Below are 24,987 nucleotides of genomic sequence, written 5' to 3'. Positions count from 1 at the left end.
GAGTTAAAAAATACTGTAAATTATTATTATTATTATTATTATTATTTAAATAATGCCATTGACTGAACCAGCTACCTGATTGGTTCACCCATGCGTTCACGAAATACTTATAAAGAAGCATGGCTATATTTTTCATTGGTCACTGGCCATTATCAACTCGTGGAGCTAGTCTTTCACTGACTCAAGTGCAATTCTTCACTTCTGCTTTACTTCCAAAGGTTGCCGATTTGGTATTGCATCTTTCAGGTTTGTCTTTAATACTTCAATTCATGGATTATTTGAAAAGCAAAGCAGAAAAAACAATCATGTTGTGCAGTCGTGTGGCAAACACCAGTATAAAAAGGTACTTTCAGAAAGCCTCGGTACTTGACAGCACGTTCTAAAGCTCTAGTCTTTTTATACAACAATTTATTATTCTAGCACACATGGATGGCTGAGTGAAGCATAGTCCTAAGTATTATTCTATCCAATGCAATGTCTAATACTATCAAATTTACACTATACAGAGCTTAGTCCTGCACCTTGAACAAGAGCTTTTCCAAAAGTGGTCTTAGAATCTGGTTTAATCCGAGTTCCATTCCCGTTAAGTGCTGCATACAGAGAGCAGAAAACAGGATTTAACTGACACTGAAGTTATAAGCAATCCATTTGGGAATCGATGGCTTCTGACTATCCATCTGCTTGCAAGCAGTATTGATTTTATCTCTGCTCGTAACCCAACAGCATGTGGCGTAGAGCCCAGATGACATTAAAACCACACAACTGATTCAATTTCCAGCTAGTGGTTTTCAACAAAAGATATTTCTCTTGATTTATATCACCAGAGGTTTGCAGATTCCTGAGAATCAATTAAGTACAGAAAATCAGTTACAGATCAGTTAGTGTTAACATATACATTCCTAGTCAAACCTGTGACACCCTCCCTAATACAATTCGATCATCAAGGCACGAGTGTTTCTAAGCATTGTAGTAGATACATTGATATTCTGTGGAACTAATCTTTTGGTTATCAACTTAAAACATAATAATTATTTCTTAGAAGAAAAATACCAGCACACTCATTTACGCACCACACTCTCCCATATTTGTTAAAATTATTGAAAACTACAAATCTTTGTAGTCCCCCATATTATTTAATGAATATTTCATGATTTTGTAGTCTAAATAATTTTTAACAAATAGAAAATGTGTTACTAATACTCAACTCTCTTAGTATGGTTTGCTAGAAACCAAGCTATCCGTATAATTCAACTCCTAACTCTCTCTTCTGCCTATTTAGAACTGGAAATGTTTTACAATGACTCGATACTTCTATTTGTCAGATTTGATTAATATTTTTAAAAGAAAACTTGGTTCTCTAGTCTCTACCCTATTTTATCATCAAGGCTGGATCAATTTAAGAATCAAGCAAAAAAACACACAGCATTAAGAAAGAGTTGGGCATCTTTTGTTTCACTTTCTTAAACTGAAGTAAGGAAAAATAAAATGAAACTAGGAAGAATTAATTTCATCTGTACACACACACTATCAAATATCACAGAATGTGTAGAGAAGGGAGAGAGCAGTTTCAAACATGCCCTATATAGTCGTAGGCTAAATAACCATATCAAAACCAGTTGCCACTACCTTATTACTTTGAGTAGAATTCCTCAAAACAAACAGAAATGGTTCCAGGAAAATGATGAAGGCTATGGAGGTGGTCATTTTTTCCCATTACTTAAATCAACTTGACAATATTCCTCAAATATATGTTCAGAACCGAATAGGAAGTAAGTACACTTAAACCGAAAACAACAAACATGAATTCAAAGGAGGTAAAAACAAAAACAATTTTCCGAGCAGAGTTTAAAATTTGAAACCATGTAACCTAAAAATGATGCTGTATTTTATTCATATCCACAATAAGAAATTGGAAAAGGAACTTTCCCAAGACTTAGAAAAAAATGGACTAATCCAAATGTCCAACAACTTAGTTTTCAGACAATTTATTCACGCATACAAAACAATATCACTCAAGAACATATCACCCTTTTCTAACCAAGTTCACAACTTTGCCACTGTCATAATTTATGGACAAACCAAGGACCTTAGTTTAAAAAATCAACAAGACTCATTAACATAGATTCTGTGGTGCAAAAAGATATACTTTTGTTAATCAAAAATAAGTTAAGCTACTATGTAACGAACTTTGAAGCTCAGGCCATATAGTATCTTTTTATCCATTCCCAGATAGCATTGTCAGGTTTTTCATTAACTATTTCACCTTCAAAAACCATGCCTGTAGTGTAGCAAAAAGGCATTTTAATGCAGTTTTTATTAAATTTCAACCATTTAACACAACAAGAAACACAGACAAGATCACACAAAACTTCAGGCTGGCGTCAGAGAATGTACAGTTATTGAAATTTCACATTGTTTTGTAAAATTCTACACCCATGAACCAGTCACAGTTCTGTAAGACCAACTACACAATGACAGAAAATTTCTACAGGGAACATTCGTCTCTAGTATGCTACTCCTTAATTAGTATATCTGGATACACAAAGATCAGTTGACAGATCACTAATGATGAATCATTACAACGGTAATTTCAGTACCTAAACATAGAATTGGGGATGACCGTGCCAAATAATTGAATCTTATGCTTATCATTCTGACAGCATCATTTTTGCTTTTCTGCAGCCTGCACAGAGAAGTAAATAAAACAGGTAGGGGTATCAGTGACAGGTGTCATAAACAGTATTAGGAGGCACATGAACACGTTATACAGAGAAGAGCAGTTTATTCATCAAAATTTAAGGAAACACGTTCAAAACTCGTCCTTGACAGATTCTCAAGCTTAGTGAATTACTCTTATTAAACTGTTATTCTCCCTTTCATTTATCAGAGTCCAATAATTAAGAATCCTTTAGGATTAATAGAACTACATTGCAATAGAACGGCAACAAATAAGAAAATTAAATTAGAAACACTAGAGATTCATTTATCCATGAGTAACTAGATCATCCAAAATCACAAGTACTAGTGTTTCAGATTTGGACTAATATCAGCTTCATGCTATAGAATTGAAAACAGTGCATCCATTTCTGCTCTAGTTACTTCGTGACACAAGGAAGTCGTTCGTAGATCAACAACCACCACTGAATTCAATTAAAATCAAGCACACAAGCTCCATATATTGGATAATGTTCAATGTTATTAATTGTGGATTGCAGAAAGCCAGTTATCAGCTACTTCATATAGCGGAGAGCAAACAGCAGAAGTCACATTGCAGTTGAAATATACATTTACGTGTGTAGGGGTGTAAATGAGTCAAACTATCTGGACTCAACCCATTAATTATTCATTAGGTTTATTTGTTTAGTTAAATAAACAAAATCAAACTTGAGATTGTGCTTAATTATTGAAATGACTCAAGCCTAATATTTAAAAGCTCGACATTAAAGCTCATGAATAGTTCAGTTGTGTAATGTGTGTGTTCCAATATGGATTATGGAAATATGTAGATTAAACTTTGTTGAAAAAGGTTTTTTTGTTATAGTCAATCAGTTACAATTTCTTTGTTTACTAAATTATGAGTGTAATAATCTTTTCTTCTTTTTTTTCAATTTTAAGCACATATCACATTTTAAGCACATTTCGTCCATTGATCAAGTTAAAAAACAATTACAGGAAAAAATCCAAAAAAAAAATAATTAATTTATGAATGAGCTAAATAATCTAAGTTCAGGCTTTGCTTTTTTAAATCAAGCCATGCCAAAGCTTTTGATCAGGCTCGTTTAAATCAATGAGCAAAGCTTAAGTATCTGATTTTTTCCCAAGTCAAGCCCAAGCATCAATAGCTTGACTCGGTTCATCTTCACTCCTATATGTGTATATAAAAAGCTAAGTTGTATGAAAAAGAAACAAAGTGCATAAAAGTTTATATCCTGTTAACACAAAAATTCGATAGGCCTGACACTCGCTATAGATGACAAGGGGATACAAGACACTAGACAACCCACAAAACCTATATCCGCTGCCATAAGTAGATGGGGTCATGACTACAAATATGAGGACCGTGAATTCAAATTAAATTGAACTTGGATAAAAAAGTATTGGAAAATCACAGCATCCCACACAAGATACTTTGATAGCCATTTCACAATACAACTAACAGAAAAATACAAGAATTCTATCACAAAAAGCTGAAATACAGCAGAGGGATAATGATCCCAAAATCATACTCACATCAGAAAACTAAGTTCAAAACAATTAAAATAACAGTATAAAAACCTAAATTGAAGAGAAATTAACTAATTAACTAATTTAAATAAAAATTCCACCAGAAAAAATATGATCGAAAAATACCGCATCAAAATTGAAGACGAACTTAAGTCTAAACAAGGAAACACATTAACTCTATATAAAGAGCATCGCAACCCGAAACAACTTAATGGCAAACCTTTTGCAGTTTCTTCAGAACAGAATCCTCAAAAGCTTGATATCCAGCACCGACCAGATTACTCAATTTGGGAGATTCAGCGGACTTCGGAACACTGGAAGAATCTGCAACAGTTGCCGGTTTAAGAGGTAAAACCAGCAACGGATTAGCAAGATGACCAATCACACTTCCCGTCGCAGCAACCTGAATAAATCGACAATTACAAATTAGTAAACCTGGAATAAAGTTTATTTTCAACAATTTCTCCAAAAAAAATTATTTCTTTATAACAAGGTTTTAAACTGAAGTCACAATTATGTCGTGAGAAATCACAGATAAGTGCGGCTACAATTGCAGTTGCGAATACCCTAAAACCTTGACAACGCTGCCAAGATTGCAATCTGAAACCATCAATTTAAAACCTTGTTCCGAAATAAACAAACAATGGAAAGGCGAAACTTACACTTCCTTCTTTAGTGGCCATAACAACGAGTGCAGAACCCTTCTTCTTACTCCCTTTGATGACAACATCTTCCACTTCACCAAACTCTGAAAACAATTCCCTCAACTTATCAGCCGAATAATCCTCACCCACCTTTTCCCAAGAAACCTTCAGAACCTTCTCTTGATCCAATCCACCTCCCCCGCCGCCACGGCCACTCTCTTTCTCCGTTTCCGGTGGAGGTGGTGGCGCTGCCTTCATGCTGTGCATGGCACGAATTCTCGCGATCTCCTCCTTGAGCTTGCGCGCGATCCTGGCCTCCTCTTCGCGCTCCTTGGCGGCGAGGTCGGGGGCGTTAGCATCGCGCTCCCGGCGCTCGAGATCGGAAACCATCTTGCGGCGCTTTCCGTCGCGCTGGGAGTGGCGGAGCTCGCGGTCGCGCTTGACGCGCAATAGTTCGTCGAACAACTTACGGGCCTTGTCATCCCGGAGAATGTCGTAGGATGTGCGAAGCTGTTGGAAGTTGGCGGCGGCGTTGGGGTCGTCGGGCCTCTTGTCGGGGTGCAGTTCCAGAGCCTTCCATCTGTAGGCCTTGTTGATTTCTTTCTCCGTTAGCTTCGCACCTTCTTCTCCCGATGGTAACCCTAGCACCGCATAGTGATCAATCTGGGCATCCATTTTTCCCCAAATCTCTTTTCCCGCAATAATCGATGCGCCAAAACCCTAACCCTCGCCTTGTCAACTATGCACTTCAATTTGCAAGTTATTATTGATCATGATAAGTTGTTTCCAATGAATGTGTTAAAAAAAAAAATTGGAACCAAAAGGGTTTTTTTATTAAGGATTAAAAGACATAGTTTAAATAAGGTATTACTCCATCTTTTTGTTGAAAAATCTCAAATAAGTCCTAAGATTTTTTTCTAGTCTCAATTAGGTCCATATTTTTAAAAATGTATAACAATTAGGCCCATTCCGTTAGTATGGTGTTAAGGATATGTCACGTGTCAGCTTCTCATTTTTTTGAATTTTTTTTTTTTTTTTAATTTCTTAATTTTTTTTTTGAAAATTATTCATGCCACGTGTCAAGTCATTGTTTGAATCTTAATTTGGTCCATATATTTGTTATTTTAATTATATTTCAGTCCATTTTTTTTTAATTTTTAATTTCATCCTCTCCAAATTGAGATCAAATTTAACTTTTATATAAATTTTATAATGATATTTTTATTAAACATTTTAATAATATTAAGTTTATTTTATATTTTGTTTTAAAATTTTAAAATATTTATTTTAACTTGTTACAAAATAGTTTTAAATAATTTATATACAAATGTTAGAGTTGGTCTAAAATTAACAATTTTATAAATTTAAATATAAAATTTTAAAACAATTTTGTAAAAAGTTAAAATAAATATATTTAAAAAATTTTAAAAAAATGGACTGAAATGTAATAAAAATAACAAATATATGGACCAAATTGAGATTCAGACAATGATTTGACACGTGTCACCTTACTGACTTGACACGTGGCGCAATACTGACTTGACACGTGGCATGAATAATTTTCAAAAAAAAATTCAAAAAAAAATTCAAAAAAAATTCAAAAATTTTTAAAAAATTTCAAAAAAATATGAAGTTGACACGTGGCACATCTTTAACACCATTAACTCTATACTAACGGAATGAGCCTAATTGTTACACATTTTCAAAAATATGGACCTAATTAAGACTAAAAAAAATTTTAGGACCTATTTGAGATTTTTCAACAAAAACATGAACCAAGAGAGTATTTTAACCTTTAAATAAAAGAGAAATTAATAACGATATTGAAAGTGGGTTTAATTAATTTTCATATATCATTCGTAAATTTAGGTGTTGATCTATTTTACAAAAATAACATAAAAACATAAAAAAATTTCAAAATTATAAACAACATAAAAAAGTTTTCAAAGTTATAAAAAAAATAAAATCAACCAGTTCTAAAAGGTTCTTTGTATTCCTAAATGTTCATTGTAAATAGAGATACATAGGAGTGAAGATTAATCATTGTCGAGTCTAAAAAATAAAATAAAAATGTTTATTTTATACATTATTTTGATTACTATTTTTGGAGAAAATTAAATATTTTGAAAACCACAATTTTTTGCATGTTTAACTAAAGGTATTGTCTTAGGACGCACGTTGTGGGATGCTAATACATTTTCCACGCGTAACAAACTCCCAGACCAAAAATCTATTTTTTTGCAGACCTTATGATAAGTGATAAGTGATAAAGGATAAGTGATAGGTGATAAGTAATAAGTGATAAATGATAGGTGATAAGTGATAGGTGATAAGTGATAATTGATAAGTGATAAATGATAAGTGATAAATGATAAGCGATGAGTAAGAAAGTATAAAAGATAAGTGATAGGTGATAGGTGATAAGTGATAAGTGATAGGTGATAAGTGATAGGTGATAGGTGATAGGTGATAAGAGATAAGTGATAAGTGATAAGTGTTAAGTGATAAGTGCTAAGTCATAAGTCATAAGTGATAAATGATACGTTATAAGTCATAAGTGACAAGTGATAAATGACAATTCATTCCTTATATTGTTCGTTACGATTAAGGCTAGAATTACATTGGTATTGCAATATGTGGATATAAATACACACTTTGTCACACGAAAAAGGGTCCAGAAAAAACAAAAGAAAATATTTTCTACACCTCTCTCTTTTTTTCTGTCACTACCACTCACACAAACAACCTGATTTTTTTTCTTCTTTATGGGGGAAAAACAACAATCTTAGGGACGGAGGCTGAATTAAAATTAGAAAAAGAGAGGATAAAAGGTAGTTAACAAAAGAGTGAGATTAATGGAGGAGTAAATGAATTGAAAAGTTTAGAAGATATGTCACTATCTTTATTTTTCTTATGATTTATGCATTCCATTATTCTTATATTTTTTTAAAATATTGTACGCATTTTTTTATACCTAAATTCGGCCTTTGGCTTAACGAATATTATTTTCTATTATTCATAAATATTTTATTCTAAAAATCATACAAACTAGTTTTATCATTTCCTTTATAGTTTGTTTGGTTGTTCACGTCACGTGATATCAATTTTTAAATTTCTTTTTCTATAAAATTTTAAAAAATATATATAAAGAACTAAAGATAAAGAACAATTTTCTTTGTTTAATTTTAGTGATTGTGCGGCCGCTCTGGTCGCGTGACATTTATTTTCAAACAATTGAAAATACCAAAAAATATAAAAAAAATTTCAAAATTATAAACAACATAAAAAACTTTTCAAAATTATATAAAAAAGTCAAATCAATAATTTCTAAAAGGTTCTAAAAGAATTTTGTATCCCTAAATCTTCATTGTAAATAGAGATACGTAGGAGCGAAGATTAATTCTTGTCAGATCTAAAAAACTAAAAAAATATTTTTGTTTTTTGATACATTATTCTTATTACTATTTCTGGAGTAAATTAAATATTTTGAAAATCACATCCTTTTGCATGTTTAACTAAAGGTACTATCTTAGGACGGACGTTGTGGGATGCTAATACCTTCTTCTCGCGAAAGAGACTCTCGAATTTAAAATCTATTTTTTTGCAGACCTTGTGATAAGTGATAAGTCATAAGGGTAAGTGATAAGTGATAGGTGATAAGTGATAGGTGATAAGTGATAAGTGATAAAGGATAAGTGATAAGTGATAGGTGATAGATGATATGTGATAGGTGATAGGTGATAGGTGATAGGTGATAGGTGATAGGTGATAGGTGATAGGTGATAAGAGAATAGTGATAAGTGATAAGTGATAAATGTTAAGTGATAAGTGATAAAAGCCAAAAGACAAGAGACAAGAAATAAGATGTGTCAACATCCAATCTCGTTCGGATGAATAAATTTATTTTATAAAATAATTAAAAAAATAAAATAAAAAACGGTGTGTTTTACTTAATGTTAAATAAAAAGGCTGAAATAATTTTTTTTTCAAGATTTTCAAACTATAATTTTAGCAAAAAAACAAAAGAGGGATGAAAAAAAGAAAAAAAAAATGAGAGAAAGAAGGAAGAGCCCAATTTATTTTTAATTATCGCACTCTTTCTCATGAGCACAAAAACCCAACGTAATTTCCACCCCTTTGTTTATTTGTTCTTGGTATAGAAAATAATGTTATGATTTTAATAATTAGAAACAATATGTCTACTAATGCTTCGAATCAATATTATTTGTTATATTTGATATTGTGCTATGATTTGCTTCTAGTAATGTGTTGTTATCATGACCAATTCATTCCTTATATTCTTATTATTATTTTTGGAGAAAATTAAATATTTTGAAAATCACATCCTTTTGCATGTTTAACTAAAGGTATTATCTTATGACGGACTTTGTGGGATGCTAATACCTTCTCCTCGCGTAAGAGATTCCCGGACAATTTTTTTTTTTGCAGACCATGTGATAAGTCATAAGTCATAAGGGATAAGTGATAGGCGATAAGTGATAAGTAATAAATCATAAGTGATAGGTGATAAGTGACAAGTGATAAATGATAAATGATAAGTGATAGGTGATAAGTGATAAATGGTAAGTGATAAATGATAAATGATAAGTGATAAATGAGAAGTGATATGTGATAAGTGATAAGTGATACGTAGTAGATGATAGGTGATAAATGGTAGGTGAAATGTGATAACTGATAAGTGATAAGTGATAATAAGTTACAAGTCATAAGATATAAGAGATAAGAGAGAAAATATTAGAGATAAGAGATAACAAATAACATACAAGAGAAAGGAGATAAGATATATGTTAACACCCAATTTCGTCCTAGTGAATAAATTTATTTAAAAAAAAATGTGTTTTAGTTAATGGTAAATAAAAAGGGTGAAATATATATATTTTTTTTAAGATTTTCAAACTATAATTTTAGCAAAAAAAAAAGGGATGAATAAAGGAATAGAAAAAGGAGAAAAAGAAGGAAAAACTCATTTTGTTTTTAATTATCGTATCCCTTCTCATGAGTCCAACAACCCGACATATATTCTACCATTTGTTTCTTATAGAAAAAATAATGATATGATTTTAATAGTTATAAACAAATATTAATGGAAAAGTAGATGAATTGAAAAGTTTAGAAGGTACGTGACTATTTTTATTTTTCTTTTGATTTATGTATTTCGTTATTCTTATATTTTCTTTAAATATTGCACATATTTTTTTTACACCTAAATTTGGCCTTTCGCTTAACATATATTATATTTTATTATTCATAAATATCTTATTCTACAAATCATACAAACTAGTTTTCATCATTTCTTTTAGAGTTTGTGCAGTCGTCGTGTGATAAAAAATATTTTTATTTGTTTAATTTGAGTGACTGTGTGGTCGCTCTCGTTGCGTGACATTTATTTTCAAATAATTGAAAATACCAAAAAATATAAAAAGATTTTCAAAATTATAAACAACATAAAAAACTTTTCAAAATTATATAAAAAAAATCAAATCAACAATTTCTAAAAGATTCTAAAAAAATTTTGTATCCCTAAATCTCCAATGTAATTAGAGATGCATATGAGCGAAGATCAATTCTTGTCGGATCTAACACCAAAAAATTATTTTTGTTTCTTTTATACATTATTTTTATTACTATTTTTGGAGAAAATTAAATATTTTTAAAACCGCATTCTTTTGCATATTTTACTGAAGTTACCGTCTTAGGATGAACGATGTGGAGGTGCTGGTAATATCTTTCCTACGTGTAATCGACTATCGACCTCAAAATTTTATTTTTTTTGCATATCTTGTGATAAATGATAAATTATAAGATACAAATGATAAGTGATAGATGACAATCAACTCAAATTTGACTTATGAATTTTCCTAACCCTGTCGATCCAAAACATTCATCACGATTTCATAGTTAAACCTCACATTTTTCCAGAAAAATAACAGAAAAAAAGTCATAAAATTAGCAACACAAATTTTTAACTAAAAACACTATAACTATAAAAAAAAGTATATGAAATCTACTTTTTATTTGAAAGAAAACACATTGAAAGTGAAAAAAATAATTCGAAATGAACTTGTCTTTAGATTTCATGAAGGTAAGTAATGGGCTCTTAGAGTTTTGCCTCCTTCAACAAAATCATCCAGGTCAACTTTGTTTGTTTGTTTTTTTTTTTTTTAATTTTTATAAATGTTTAGAAAAAAGAAATTATAAAGAATGTGATTGTGGTAAGGTGAGATGGTATAGAAAGGAGAACACTCAATAGAAAATCGAAAGTAAAAAAGAAAACATTAAATAATTTTAAACCAACAGAAAAATGCATTTTTATAAAATAAATTTAATAAATGTTCTTATGAGACAAGTTATTTACAAAAACTCAATAGCTTCTAAACATTAAAAATCATATCGCTATTACGATTTTCATATTATTTATGTAAGATGTTTTCAATGCTGTTTTGTCAAATGCTCAACACTTTTAAAAATCGTTTTGAAGTTTTTTAAGAGAAATATTTAATTAAAGTTCGAAATATTTACCAAGAACTATAATAACATAACATAATTTTACATACAAGTCTTCGTGGATAATTTTAATTAACTACGACAGTTAAACTGATATATATATATATATATATATATATATATATATATATATATATATGTGTGTGTGTGTGTGTGTTTATATCAATAACATGTCAGCTCTTACAACAATAAACAAAGATAAATATATAACCTGGCGTAACTTCTGTCAATCTCCAATACAACATTTCGTGAACACTGCTAAATAACTGCGAAAATTAAACGTACTCAGAAATTCGTTCAAAAGCGTTGTACGTTTACAGCAATTACATGGCATCACTAGCAGAAAAAAAAAATAATAATAAAATAGAATTGCTTATGACAATTCCCAATACTTTCATACCATTGTATAATTTATTGCATATCTTTTTCTTCAGAAATAGTTGAAACACAACCAGACACTAGACCTAATTGATTTATACTCCCATAACTATCCTTAAAAGATTCATGAAAAATGTGAAAATACTTTCAAAGACAATTTATAAATTTAATCTCCTTTTTCCATTTTGTAAACCTAACAATCCAGCCGTCAGGTGCCGGAGTTTTTAATTCTACTTAATTTATTGTTGTATAACACCAAATTTCATTCCAAAGTCAAATTAAATTAAAAACAAATCAAATCTTAAATAGTGTAATCGAATCATATAAAATCAAGAACACTTTGATACACAAATCTAATCTTGTATTATTCCTAATTAAATTAAACACGAACAATTAAAAGTGAGTAAAGAATACATCTTTATTCTTCTTTATTACGAGGAGTTGTTAGGATTTAATTGGGAGTTGAAATAAACAAGAGGATAAATAGGGAAGAAAGTAAATCACCGAACAAATGGTGGGTGTGTGGTCACTGGACAGCAACAGCATCATTTGAGTCAGCCAAAAAGCAGGGAATAAGCTAACACGTGGATAATTTCAAATTGGCAGGAAGACAAGTATCATCATATCATGAATGACTCTTACCTTAGACGGGTCCAATATCTGGATTTACCAAGAACGATGGAATAATGGGTTTGGAAGTTGGGCCTACAAAATGATAGAGACAGATGCAAATATTGCCAGATTTCCAAGACTATAAATGCTTGTTTGAATTATTGATAAACTAAAGCAGATAAATACATCCAGGAAGTGTCCAAAAGACAACTGTCCTGATTATGAATATCCTAAACAATCAAATTACATGATAAATAAAATTATGAAACATGCAACGTACATTGGGAAAGCAGTCTCCACAAATTCCAACACCAGGGAACATGAACATCCCACAATGCAATTGACGCCAGCCATCCCAAACTAACACAACTCATTTTCCCCCACCCAAAAGAAAAAATGGCTCATGAATCATAACATCTATGGGGTCTACTTTTCTGACTAACCGACCGACTCAAAATATGAGGCACTCAAACAGACTCAATCCTTTATTATATTTAGCTGCTTAGAAGAAATGTGGATTTGTGGGAGAAAGCAAAGAAACAAATAAATTGCCGATGACATTAGGCACTGGTTGAGCAAGAGACCAAGGTATACGAACTTGCTTGCTTAATCATCAATTACCAGCATCTCGGCTGTAGTACTGGTCAAGAGTCTTGGCTGGTATACGATGAAGAAGTTCACGAGGGAAAATCCGGAGCAAGGTCCACGCAAGATCTAGTGACTGGAATATATTACGGGTGTCGTAAGCTCCCTGGGCAACAAACTTCCTCTCAAACTTCTCCAAAAATTCCAGATACAACTGTTGATAAAAGGGGAGAAAGAGTTCCATTAATACCATTTTAAGAGCAAGTTCACGTAATGAAAAGAAATGTACTTAAGATAGGATATTATTAGAGACCAGGTCCTCTGATGAAAGTGCTTCTTCTCCAACCACTGCTTTCATTGCCTGAACATCCTTTCCAATAGCATAATTTGCATAGAGCTGAAAAAACAAACACGAATGAGAAAGTTTGTGAAGAGAAGAAATAAGTATGTGATGAATGAAATAATATCAGACCTGGTTGGAAACATCTGCATGATCCCTTCTGGTCATTCCCTCACCAATAGCACTCTGCAGAGGTGACCAATAATTCAGAAACAGAAAAAATGTTTATCTCTTGAAAGCACCTCGATATCAAACATACAAGATTTTACCTTCATCAACCGAGACAGTGATGGGAGGACATTGATTGGTGGGTATATCTGCTCAGTTAGAAAAATTAAAATGTTTAGTTTTGGCTTTGATATTTAATCCCCATCGTTAATCAAAAACATTAAATGCAACCAATCAACCACCAGGTCATTTACACAGATTTACAACAAAAATCTGCAACAATCTAACTGCTCACATCTTTCACAGCAGTCCTAGATTAGTCAAGGAAATAATAAATTGCAAACTTATATTTAAACCATGAAGTGATAGAAAAATTAAAAGTTGGAAGGAACAGACAAACTTTTCACAAGGAGACTAGTTTATCAATGAATAATAACAAGCCAGCAATTGAATTATAGGATGCATTCTGCACCAAATTCTCTCTTTAATTTCAATGTTCATTACATCTGAAAGCTTCAACATAAACGCACCTGTCTGTTATACAGCTGCCTGTCGATGTATATCTGCCCCTCAGTGATATATCCTGTCAGATCAGGAGTTGGGTGCGTAATATCTGTGCAGAAGTTTAAAATATGATCATTCAGTATCAAGAAAGAACTATGAAATATAGCCAATGAACTTGTAAATTTCACTACCATCGTTGGGCATGGTTAAAATTGGAATTTGAGTAATAGAGCCTTTACGCCCCTCAATTCTTCCAGCACGTTCATAAATTGTTGCAAGATCTGTATACATGTATCCAGGATAACCACGTCTTCCTGGCACTTCTTCTCGGGCAGCAGATACCTATGGAAGGTTTAAATATTTAAACATTGTTTCAGTCATTTCTTACTCTCCAAGCAAGAGTCAAAGGCATAGAAGAATGCCTTGCATAACTATCTTTAAAGCGTACTAAGGTTTCAAGTCTCCTATCCTTCTGTTGCTTGTTTTCCAAACTAATTACAGTTGAAGGTACATTATTACCTCACGAAGAGCATCAGCATAAGAACTCATATCTGTGAGTATCACAAGAACGTGCTTGCCACATTCATAAGCCAAATATTCAGCAGTAGTGAGAGCAATACGAGGAGTGATAATTCGCTCAATTGTAGGATCGTTTGCCTGCGTTAAATCACATTTGCAGAGAACATACATTTTAGAGATTAGATCTTTCATGCAAGTCATGAAATAAAAATAAAAAATCATTTGAATGTCGCTTTTAATGGGGAGAGGTAATTCTAAATGCATCATATACTATCTATCACCCTGTGTTCCATAAATACAACTTGATAGACCAATTTAAATTTTTAAGATCATACCACCTTACTCAATTTATAACTTCACCAGCTTGTACAGCCTAAAATTTTTAACTTTTCTTCTCACTTAAATTTAAATAAGCACTTAAGTCCATATTAACGTGCCAAAAATTAGTTCTGCACTGATCATAGACATACTAACACTACATGCATATTTCTTGATCAAGATCTTAGATTTAGATTAAATACAATGACTGAATGTAAGAACTTTTAAACAAAAAAAATATACATTGAGTACGCTCCAAGCATGTATTACAAGACCATATCAATATATAAGGGTTAATATATTGTTTAACTTGCAAACTACTCCAGCACAGTAACCGAAAGGGGAGTAACAGAACACTTTCATACAGATTTTAATTGTCAAAGATTACCAAATTAAGGAAAAGAGTCACTCTCTCCATTGACCCATTCTCCTCAAAGTCACGTTTGAAAAACTGTGCAGTCTCCATGTTAACTCCCATAGCTGCAAAAACAATAGCAAAATTGTCCTCTTCTCCTCCACTCTGCATAGCATGATATTTGTGAGAAAAATTATACATCTTACAAAAAGTCGAGTAGTAATGAGTTAGTAAATGATTATGCAAAAATAATCTGAAGGCACTAAGAAGCGATAGATCTGTAAGAAATAAAACAAGTGAGATAATTTCAAATTAACCACGTTAGTTCACTACAGATGTTCAAAAGAATAAAAACAGTGATAGTGATTAATAAGTCATTCGAAATTATCAGAGTTCAAGAATCATATATGGAATAGTTTAGTTTTACTATTGCCCTGGTAAATGTTTTAAAATTTACTCTTTTAAGTATACAAATTATTACAAAATACTATCTACGATACTGAATGCTCTCACTCTTGCAATTCACGGATCTTCTGCCTAATTTCTACAGCAGGTCTATTATACAGTTCCTTAAAACTTTTGAGAAACTTTAGTAATCACAAAGTATACTTCCCATTCATTTAATATTGAAATTTAATTTTCAAGGTTACATAGATAAAGGTAATGCTTTAATATTATAAATTTTGAAAACCAACACCCTAAACAACCACAGATTAAACTACTTTTCCAAGGCATATGTTTCAGTCATATGACTAGTAATACATATATTACAGGTAATAAATGTTTGACAATAAAGAGAACATTTGAATCGGCCAAACATTTTTTTTTTCCACAAGTAATGTCGGCCATAGATTACCAATATAATAATATTTATTTTCTCTATCCATAATAGTATTAAGGGGTCTGGATGGAAAACAAATCGTTACCAATTTCTGAAAGTCATAATTTAAGAGCCTGCAACATATTTTACAAAATACACCATAGGAAATCACCAATACCTCAAGTAGATTATCAGATTTCTCAAGTCGCTTGACTAAGCCAGCCTGACGACATATCTGTGCAGCAATTTCATTATGAGGGAGACCAGCTGCTGAGAATAAAGGGATCTTTTGACCTCTAGCAATAGAATTCATGACATCAATTGTAGATATTCCTGTCTGTATCATCTCCTCAGGATAGGTTCTCTCACTAGGATTGATAGAACTTCCTGAATTATTGGGAAGATATTAGGGGGGGAAAAATCACCCGTCAACAGACAATGGTAGAATACTGCAGAGGAAGTTAAATACCAGAAATATCTAGGTATGCCTCAGGTAAAATCGGTGGACCGTTATCAATTGGTTTTCCCGAACCATTAAATATGCGCCCAAGCATATCTAGTGAGACAGGAGTTTTTAACACCTGTGGACATAAACAAAAAAAGAGGAATGGAGAAAGTCAAAATGTGGAATAAACTGATTCCAGAACAATTAAAGAAACATGCAAAAGAAAGTCAGAGAAAAACTTCATAGGAAGAGTTGTCAGCTTCAATTCAATAATCAAACTCTTGGCTAAATAATAAGGGAATTCAGGACGGACTAAATCATATGAAATAATAACTTAAGGAATACAACAGTAATCAGCAACCAACGAGATGTAGTTTAGATGTGCAAAAAATAAACGAGACGTCTCCCGTTTCCACAATAAATATCAATTAAAAAGGCAAAAAATAAATGCATAGTGTAAAATTAGAAAATTAATCTAGTAAATAGATCAACAATGACAATCATACTGATATTGGTTGGTCAAAGCCAATTATCCTTTTTCTCATGAAAGAAAAACTGCAGCTTCAACAAGCTCATGGGATAGTTATAATGGGATTTGTCCTAAGTATTCAGCGTAATAATTTAGAAGGAAACTCATTAAAACACAGCGAAATCAGCTCAACTATGTGTTTTCCACTAGTAATATGAGTCCTACAGAATTGACATTTTGATGCTACTAACTACTGCAACAAAATCACAAAAACAGCAGATGAGTATGATGGGAATCAATAAATTTAGACGAATAATTTTAATTGTACTTTTCCATATTAGAGAACATTAATAACTGAGTTCCTACCTCTCCAGTAAATTGCACTGTTGTAAATTTGTTGTCAATCCCAGATGTACCTTCAAATACCTGCTCAATAGTTAAGAAAAGGTGAATAAACATTGAACCATTGATAATGGTACTAGCAGATTGGCAAAACTAAGCAGTGACAAAAAATATTTGCTATTGAAGTCAATACAGCAACATCCCCACTTGGTAGGGAATTCCTGAACTGGGCTATCCTTTTTAAGTTACTACAACTACATTTGTAAAGTAGACGACAGCGAAGGCACTTCTTACAAAGGAAACTGCTCAAGATTAGGAGGAGAGGGGAATCTTATAAAGTTTTTGTTAGATGTAAAAATAAGCACATAAATAGTCAACAATTCAGTTTCAAAAACAAGCAGGTACAGAAGATAATATGTGCATGCCAGAGGCTCTAACCTGAACAACAGCCTTTTCACCATCAACCTCTAGAACTTGTCCACGTCGAGTAGTTCCATCTCCTAAACGAATATTAACAATCTCTTGAAATTTGGGTCCCTGATGCAGTTAATCAGTATGAAGTGAACTTTAGTCACGGCAGAAATAAGACATTCACATTGGGAAAATCATAATACCAGAAAATTCAATAAAAATAACACGGCAAGCATGCCATCATTACCTTAACTTTGTCAAGAATAACCAATGGTCCAGCAACTCCAGATACAGTTCTGTATTCTGCAACATTAGTCAGCAAACAAATAGTTTAGGGAGAAACTGAAAAATAATGGAATAAATACCACTAGTTCTCTTGATTGATCAAGTATATCAACTCAGTAGTGCAATATTCTTGCTCGCAAATTCTCTTTCAAGCTTAATGGAAGGCATTAAATATTCAGTCTTTATTTATTATCAACGGCCAGTGCACATAGCCACAGGGTATCCAATCACAGTTGAAAAATAATTAGGACAAGCAAACCAATAAGACATACCCATTCCAATCTCCAAGGTACCCTCCTCCGTATCATGAACATTCTGAGCCACGCCCATCTTGGAACTTCAAACAAGCAGACAAAAGAAGAGACGTACAAAAAGTCAATTCATGCCAAATCAAAAAGACAAATGAGAAGCATAAACAGAAATCTTCAAAAGCAATCCTCTCGACAATAAATTAAGACAAAGCAAATACCAAAAATCCAATCCAACACAAAGTCAATACGAAAACCATTACAGTAAAAAAAAAAAAAAAGAATTCAAACCATTAAATTAGTCCTTCAAAGATTAGCGAGTTACCATCAAAAACAGTGTAAAGATTTGTTTCACTAAATCACCCGTTCAAACATACTTAGTTCCCCGAATATCTAATAAAAAGAACAACCTATTCTTTTAGAAAAAGCCATTTAGACGTTCAATCTAACAAAAAATTGAGCGAAAACAACAATACTCGGATCCAAATTGCACTCCATTAGCGCGTGAAAGAACGGATTGATCCGAACCAATCGCTACTGAACTAAGCGGATGAACTAGGTTGGAACAAATAAAAATAAAATAAAACAAAGGTTAACTAACAACAAAAACAACAGTCATATTCAAAATTGAAGGCACGGTAGCAGTAGATAAGTGGTCGAAGTGAGAACTAGTTTTCCACACTTCGATAATTACAAATCCTTTGTAACAGAGAAATGAAAAACCGATACTAAAGATTTGAAAGAATAATGAGATCGAGAAACGCACAATGGAATGATGATTGTGAGATCGAAGCGAAAAGAAGTGAGAAAATGGATCGAAAGAGGGAAGAACGCACCAGCGAAACGCTTACGATTTTCGTGATCTGAAGAGGAAGAGAGACGTGGGTGAGGAACACGGATCTATTGGACCAAAAATGTTAACACAACATCAAATTATTAAATTCCAATTTTTTTTTATTTATTCCAGATAAAAAAATAAATAAGTAAAATCTCTTGGTTTCAACCTTTGTTTGTTTGAAGATTTACTGCATTTTTTCTCAAATAACAGTGGGACCCAACGACATCACCATGATGCCAGAGTGTCAAGTGCCAAGGGCGACACGTTGCACTTACCTTCTGTCATTTTCGAAATTATCAATTATTGAAGACATTAAATATTTCTTATAAATGCAAAATCTTAATTATATATTAATGAAAAAGTTAGTTATTAGAATTAGTTATATTTTCTTATGCTTGCCGTGTTATTCTTGTATTAAATAGTTATTGCAATATTTTTATCATATAAAATTTTCAAAAATCATAGGATTTTGAATTACGGTAAAAGTTAGTTATTTGAATTCGCTATATCATTGTAATATTTTTTGTTATATAAAATTTGTTAAAATCATAGAATTGCCATTACCACAAAAGTTAGTTATTTGAATTAGTTATATTTTCTTATCATATAATATTGTAATATATTTTATTCTATAAAAGTTGTTAAAATCATAGCTTTATGTTAGTTAAAACCTTCTTTAGTGCGTTCCGTAATTTGTTATACATGATAAAAATTTAACTGATAAAAAATGGTGCTTAAAAAAAATGTTGCTAGAAAGTTACAATTCATTTAATTATATAAAATTTGTTAAAATCACTACAAAAATTAGTTGTTTTAATTAGTTATATTTTCTTATCATATACTATTGTAATATATTTTATTCTATAAAATTTGTTAAAATCCTATATTTATGTTAGTTAAAACCTTCTTTATGCGTTCCGTAATTTTTTATACATGATAAAAAAATTAACTGATAAAAAATGGTGCTTAAAAAAATGTTGCTAGAAAGTTACAATTCATAAAATTATATAAAATTTGTCAAAATCACTACAAAAATTAGTTATTTTAATTAGTTATATTTTCTTATCATATACTATTGTAATATATTTTATTATTTATTACAGTCGTTCATCATGTCATGGCTTTTAAAGAATAAAATTAAAATTTATTAACCGAAAAATATGATGTTACTTACATCCAAAGAATTCCAAGTTATACATACTTTTAAACTTTTAAACTTTGGTTTAAGCAATTTAGTCTTACCCAACTAAGTAAATTTAATACTAGTAATAATAATAATAAATAGATATTATTATTATTAATAAGAATTAACATTAATATATTAATATATATGAAAATTGTTACGACATAATATCTGCTTACTATTTATGTATCCTAATTTTTTATATTACATATATAATATATTGTGAGGTTCACTTTTATTTTATGATTTGGGCCTAGTTTAAAGTAAGAAGACTCAAGGTCACCCACTTGTTCATTTTCAAAATAAACCTTTTTAGTTTTCCTACCCTAGTTCTCCTCCCAAATTTCTCTACTCTTCATAGTTTCTATTTCTTCTCTTTCTAACTCAGTTGCTTACACTCATTCAAGCAGAGGCTAAGACTGAGTTTGTTGTGGAGTTCTTGTTGGATCAAGCTAAACATTCTTTTTCTCCTCAAGTTGAACTCTGAACTTCTATTTTTCTCTTTTTTGTTCAGATCTTGTGTGTTGGTTCAGTTTCGGGGTCTCTCTTGAATCTAATTTTTCATTCATATGTTCATATTTTTCAGTTCTCTATTTTGTTTTTGAAATTGTGGTGCTCCTTCCGTTAGGACTCTCTTCCTCGTAGTTTTGCTTTCAATTTCGAAGTAAGGAAGTTATGTTCTAAAGCTTTTTAGTGTTTTGCATGTTTCTATTTTGATTATGAATGGTGCTTAAAGTGTTATTTTGATGCTTGTGTTTGTATGAAAATAAATTGTATGTTATTTCTAGTTGGATTTCTGTTGTGCATGTGCGAGCAGGTGAGAATCTGTTGTTCTCACCCAAACGAGGAGCCTTTAGCCTAAGCGAAAACTCACCTTTGTTGGTGTGCAAGTCGTCGCTCAAGCGAGAGCAGTCTCGTCTAAGCGAGGAAGTCTGGCTTAAGAAAGAACTCGCAGATGTCCACTATGCTTGTTGTTCGAGTTCTTGCCTAGGCAAAAGGTTTAAGCGAGGAGGGACCCTGTCGCTTGAGCAAGACCTTCTAGCCTAAACAAGAATGGTGCAAACTTGTTTTTAATTCTCTTATTAAGTCTGTGGCTGGCTATATTCTTTGAGAAAGTATGAAGTATGTGACTTTGCATGTATGATGAAGTATATGGTTATGCATGTATGATGGAATATTTTGAACTTAAATTGTTGTGTTTGGTATGCAATGATAACGAATGTGTGAGAAGTATATGGTATGTGCTTGAAGTAATTTCATGAGTATCTTGGGGGAGACTTTATGGTGGTGTTATTGTAGTGTATGTTATGAAATAAGAATTTAAGTACGGCTGCATCCTGACATTCTAATGAATCAGTCAGACTCACATAGAGTAAATTGATTTATGTGGTGAGAGTATGGTAGGATAATGATCTTAAATGATCATGGATTAACCTTGTGTGTGGTAAGGTGAAACTCATTGACAATGACATGTATCCGAATAAATAATTGAGTTAGAAGGGTCTTTGACATTGTTTACTATCACGTGTTGCTCGAGTTTAGACTAGGCTTCATTGTTATAGTTCTTTGAGCACCTATTGGAACTGTTTTATTCAAATTCCTTGCTTGATTGAGCAATCCTATTGCCAAACTCTTCTACCTTTAAGACATATTTATAACTTTGTTTTGTGCCAATGGTATTTCTGCTCCATTATATTTTGGATAATATAAAAGGTTGATTTTCATATGACTTGTTCCTCTAAATTATTATAATTATGAAATGTTTTAATTATTATAATTTATTTATCAAATGAAGTATGACAAATATAGAACAGGAAATAGAAAAAATATATACAATATATTGTTTTGCACATAGTCATAATTATTGCAGCCATGAAATTTCGCGATTTAAATAACTTGTGATTCTAATATTAAAATAAAATTATATTTTGAAATTAAATATTGATATTTGTTATAAGAAATTTAAATGTAAATATAGTGTGATATATACTTCTATAAAAGTTATATTTTAAAAGTAAATTTAGTTAGATCAGTTTATTTTTCAAAATATTAAAATATTTTTTTTAGAAGTTTGTTTGGTTGGATTAGTTAGTAGTTATTTAATTTTTTGTGTTAAGTTTAGTTTTCACTAATCTAATATACCGTTATTTAATGGGTGGAGGGCGCCAAAGTTTTCAGAGGTAGATCCTCGCTGGAGAAACTAATGGAAAAGATGAAACTGTGGGAGAGTGATGGTCGTGCGAGAATCAGACGAGGAGATTCTGGAGGAAGGATCGTCGTGGAGGGTGGATCGCCGCAGTAGAAACTGATGAAATCAATTTTGGAAATTCGGCGTCGGAAAAAGTTTGCAATTCTTTCTTCTTCTTCTTTTAATTCCTAATTTTTCAAATTTGATGAGGAATTTTGTGAGTGATGATGATTGCAGAAAAAAAAAGAAAAGATGGCAAAGATTTCATGAACCGACGGGGACTCGTCTGGAGGCAGCGGCGCAGGAAGAAGGCAGACAAACCCGAAAGAACCCAAAAGAAGGTTGGAGCCCCACATCGGTAAGGTAATTTGTAACAACATTAGTTCGACACCTTACCTCATTCTATACATATGATAATTGGGATATTTCTGGCAGATAAATGGCAATCTATGATATTTTTGTTAACGATACCACTGATTCTTGAACATTAAATGGTGATTCATGGAACTTTCTTTCTTCTTTTACAAAAAGATAATCTTTTATGTCACTTTATCCGTTTTAGATCTCAATAAATCTTGCAATAAAGTCTTTTAAGAATGTCTATTTTCTTGGATGATGAACTTGTGAATGAAATTCGGCAAATCCAGGTCTCAGATAATATGTGTTGATCAGAATTTCTCATGTGAATTCAAATCATGATTTATTTATTTTTTACTTTAATTGCACACTACTGTGTACGAGAGAACAGTGCAAGAAACATTTTTGCATTTTCTTTTACGTCATCTATATTTAGTTATATGAAATTTATTTATATATAATCTATGTTATAAGTTATTAGAAAGAAAAAAAAATCAAAACCTTTTTTGGAGTTGTCAAATTCTTCTCTCGCAATTAGTGTGCAATCAAGATAAAAATAAATAAGTTATAATTTGGATTTATATGACGAATTCGGTGCAACACATTATCTAAGAGCTGGACTTGTTGAATTTCGTCCACAACTTTATTCTTTTGAAAAATAGACATTTTGAAAAAGTTTTTTACTATATTGATTGAGGTCCGAAATGAATCTGGTGGCACAAAAAGATCATCTCCCTCTAAAAGAATAAAGGAAGTTCCATGAATCATCCTTTTGTGTTCAAAAATCAATGGTATTGTTAATAAAAATGATTATGAATTGTAATTTACCTGCTAGAAATGTTCCAATTATCATGTGTATGCAACAATAAGATAAGGTGTCGAATTCATCTTGTTATAAATTTCCTTACCAATGTCATTCTTGTCGGTGTCATTTGTGTTTATATCATGCAACTTTTGAAGGTTACGGAGTGAGTAAATTTGTGAAATAATGAGTTTTTTTTTTCACTTGAAGTGGAATGATTTGATGGTGATATATTACGCTCGTTAATGTTGGTGTGATGGTGGGGAAGTGTAGGAGAATCAATTCCTGCAAGTTTGAAACGTCAAGGAAATCGATTTTGTCAACCATTACCTGTGTGGGAATTGGTTCTTCTATTATTGGAATCGATTCCAATTTACATAGATTATAACCTCAGTAATAACAATAATAATAATATATTAATTTCAATTAATAAGACAAAGCAGTAATCTTGCATTTTAATTTATTAATTTTTTTTTATCTTTAAATTAATTACAAACATCACCACAAATCCATTCATTTCCACTTTCAACTTCAATTATAAAGACAAATTACTTAGAATCTACCTTCAAATTTATTCAAATTCATCAACTCATTACAAAATGAACATATTTTGTAAACTATGACTCAAAAAATGTTTAGGAAAATCCTAATTTAAAAAAAGAAAAAAGAGATATTTTTCATAAACTATGACTCAGAAAATGTTTAGGAGATCTTAATTTATCAAAAAAGAAAACCTTTCGAGCAAAGATCTCTCTAGTTTAATCAAACAAGTCATATTCAAAATTAAATATAATCCAATCGATAAATTCATATATTTCAAAATGTTAATATAGTCATTAAGGCAATAAGAAGACTTATATTAATTATATGTGTGTATACAATCACAAATTAGTTAACATAACATTTTGTGCATGTAACTTAAACAAAAATCATGTCATATAATGCAAATACAAAGTTCAATAATAAATCATGACACTGTATTCTTAAATTGGTTAATTTAACTAGACTTAACATGAATTATAATTATAATGATGTTGGTTGAATGATATAACTCTTTGAAGCTTAGAAATTAGAGCATAGAATTATCCACACTCTCAAAAATACATCATTTAAATGTCCAACCATCATTTCAATTGTGATCCTCACATGAAAGAAAAAATGATTATGTTATCTCTCTACCAACTTTTGACTTATAACTTAAATCATTAATATTATGGTTTGAAAATCCATACTCTAGAGTTAAGTTGGTAGTTCCTCACTAAACAAACATCAAAATTTTAAATTACTTATATAAATAAGTGATTTACCCTGTCACCCTTAATTTTTAAATCACACCAAAGATTTTAATAATCTAATGAAATTTTACTATATGATTTAAGAACTTGACATAAAAAATAAATAAAGTGGTCAAGATAATCACTGTTCTC

General features: G+C 31.3%; 2 protein-coding genes and 1 long non-coding RNA gene across 4 annotated transcripts; 1 reads left to right on the top strand and 2 right to left on the bottom strand.

Moving 5' to 3' along the window:
- Window positions 1-319: 319 nt before the first annotated feature.
- On the bottom strand, window positions 320-5,654 carry LOC114191800 (DNAJ heat shock N-terminal domain-containing protein). 2 transcript variants are annotated; one of them, XR_003606013.2, is made up of 4 exons: window positions 4,887-5,654; window positions 4,445-4,627; window positions 2,598-2,683; window positions 320-838 (listed from the first exon to the last, which is right to left on the bottom strand). XR_003606013.2 is itself a non-coding variant. In XM_028081196.2 (3 exons), exons 1-3 carry the CDS (start codon window positions 5,541-5,543, stop codon window positions 2,663-2,665), a joined length of 861 nt encoding a protein of 286 aa, XP_027936997.2. In that variant the 5' UTR covers window positions 5,544-5,654; the 3' UTR covers window positions 2,370-2,662. The 2 variants fall into 2 exon arrangements, 1 of the variants encoding a protein (XP_027936997.2); XM_028081196.2 differs by lacking the exon at window positions 320-838 and having other exon boundaries at window positions 2,370-2,683.
- A 6,859-nt stretch (window positions 5,655-12,513) lies between these two features.
- Window positions 12,514-19,182, bottom strand: LOC114192252 (V-type proton ATPase subunit B 1). The gene is made up of 15 exons (XM_028081913.2): window positions 19,029-19,182; window positions 18,217-18,281; window positions 17,907-17,962; window positions 17,687-17,785; window positions 17,273-17,332; window positions 16,462-16,573; window positions 16,171-16,379; window positions 15,206-15,337; window positions 14,500-14,637; window positions 14,172-14,322; window positions 14,007-14,089; window positions 13,578-13,625; window positions 13,441-13,494; window positions 13,282-13,365; window positions 12,514-13,182 (listed from the first exon to the last, which is right to left on the bottom strand). Exons 2-15 carry the CDS (start codon window positions 18,272-18,274, stop codon window positions 12,997-12,999), a joined length of 1,470 nt encoding a protein of 489 aa, XP_027937714.1. The 5' UTR covers window positions 18,275-18,281; window positions 19,029-19,182; the 3' UTR covers window positions 12,514-12,996.
- Window positions 19,183-22,279: 3,097 nt separating this feature from the next.
- Window positions 22,280-23,940, top strand: LOC114192254 (uncharacterized). The gene is made up of 2 exons (XR_003606073.2): window positions 22,280-22,556; window positions 22,639-23,940. It is a non-coding gene; the product is annotated as an uncharacterized LOC114192254 (long non-coding RNA).
- Window positions 23,941-24,987: the final 1,047 nt, after the last annotated feature.

Source organism: Vigna unguiculata, chromosome 7, assembly GCF_037176805.1.
Source record: "Vigna unguiculata cultivar grain cowpea cultivar isolate G323 ecotype 2 chromosome 7, ASM3717680v1, whole genome shotgun sequence".
In the NCBI taxonomy this organism is placed as follows: domain Eukaryota; kingdom Viridiplantae; phylum Streptophyta; class Magnoliopsida; order Fabales; family Fabaceae; genus Vigna; species Vigna unguiculata.
Note: the sequence above shows the minus strand (reverse complement) of the source record. Positions and strands in the feature narration are given on the sequence as shown.

Excerpts from the sequence above, each read along its gene's own strand:
- LOC114192252 (XM_028081913.2), bottom strand. The coding sequence starts at position 18,274 with ATGGGCGTGGCTCAGAATGTTCATGATACGGAGGAGGGTACCTTGGAG. Across the intron at positions 17,963-18,216 it reads TACCTTGGAGATTGGAATGG|AATACAGAACTGTATCTGGA; the intron begins GTATGTCTTATT and ends CTAATGTTGCAG. Across the intron at positions 13,626-14,006 it reads GGCAGCTGTATAACAGACAG|ATATACCCACCAATCAATGT; the intron begins GTGCGTTTATGT and ends CTAACTGAGCAG.
- LOC114191800 (XM_028081196.2), bottom strand. The coding sequence starts at position 5,543 with ATGGATGCCCAGATTGATCACTATGCGGTGCTAGGGTTACCATCGGGA. Across the intron at positions 4,628-4,886 it reads TGGCCACTAAAGAAGGAAGT|GTTGCTGCGACGGGAAGTGT; the intron begins GTAAGTTTCGCC and ends CGATTTATTCAG. Across the intron at positions 2,684-4,444 it reads TTCTGAAGAAACTGCAAAAG|GCTGCAGAAAAGCAAAAATG; the intron begins GTTTGCCATTAA and ends TTCTCTGTGCAG.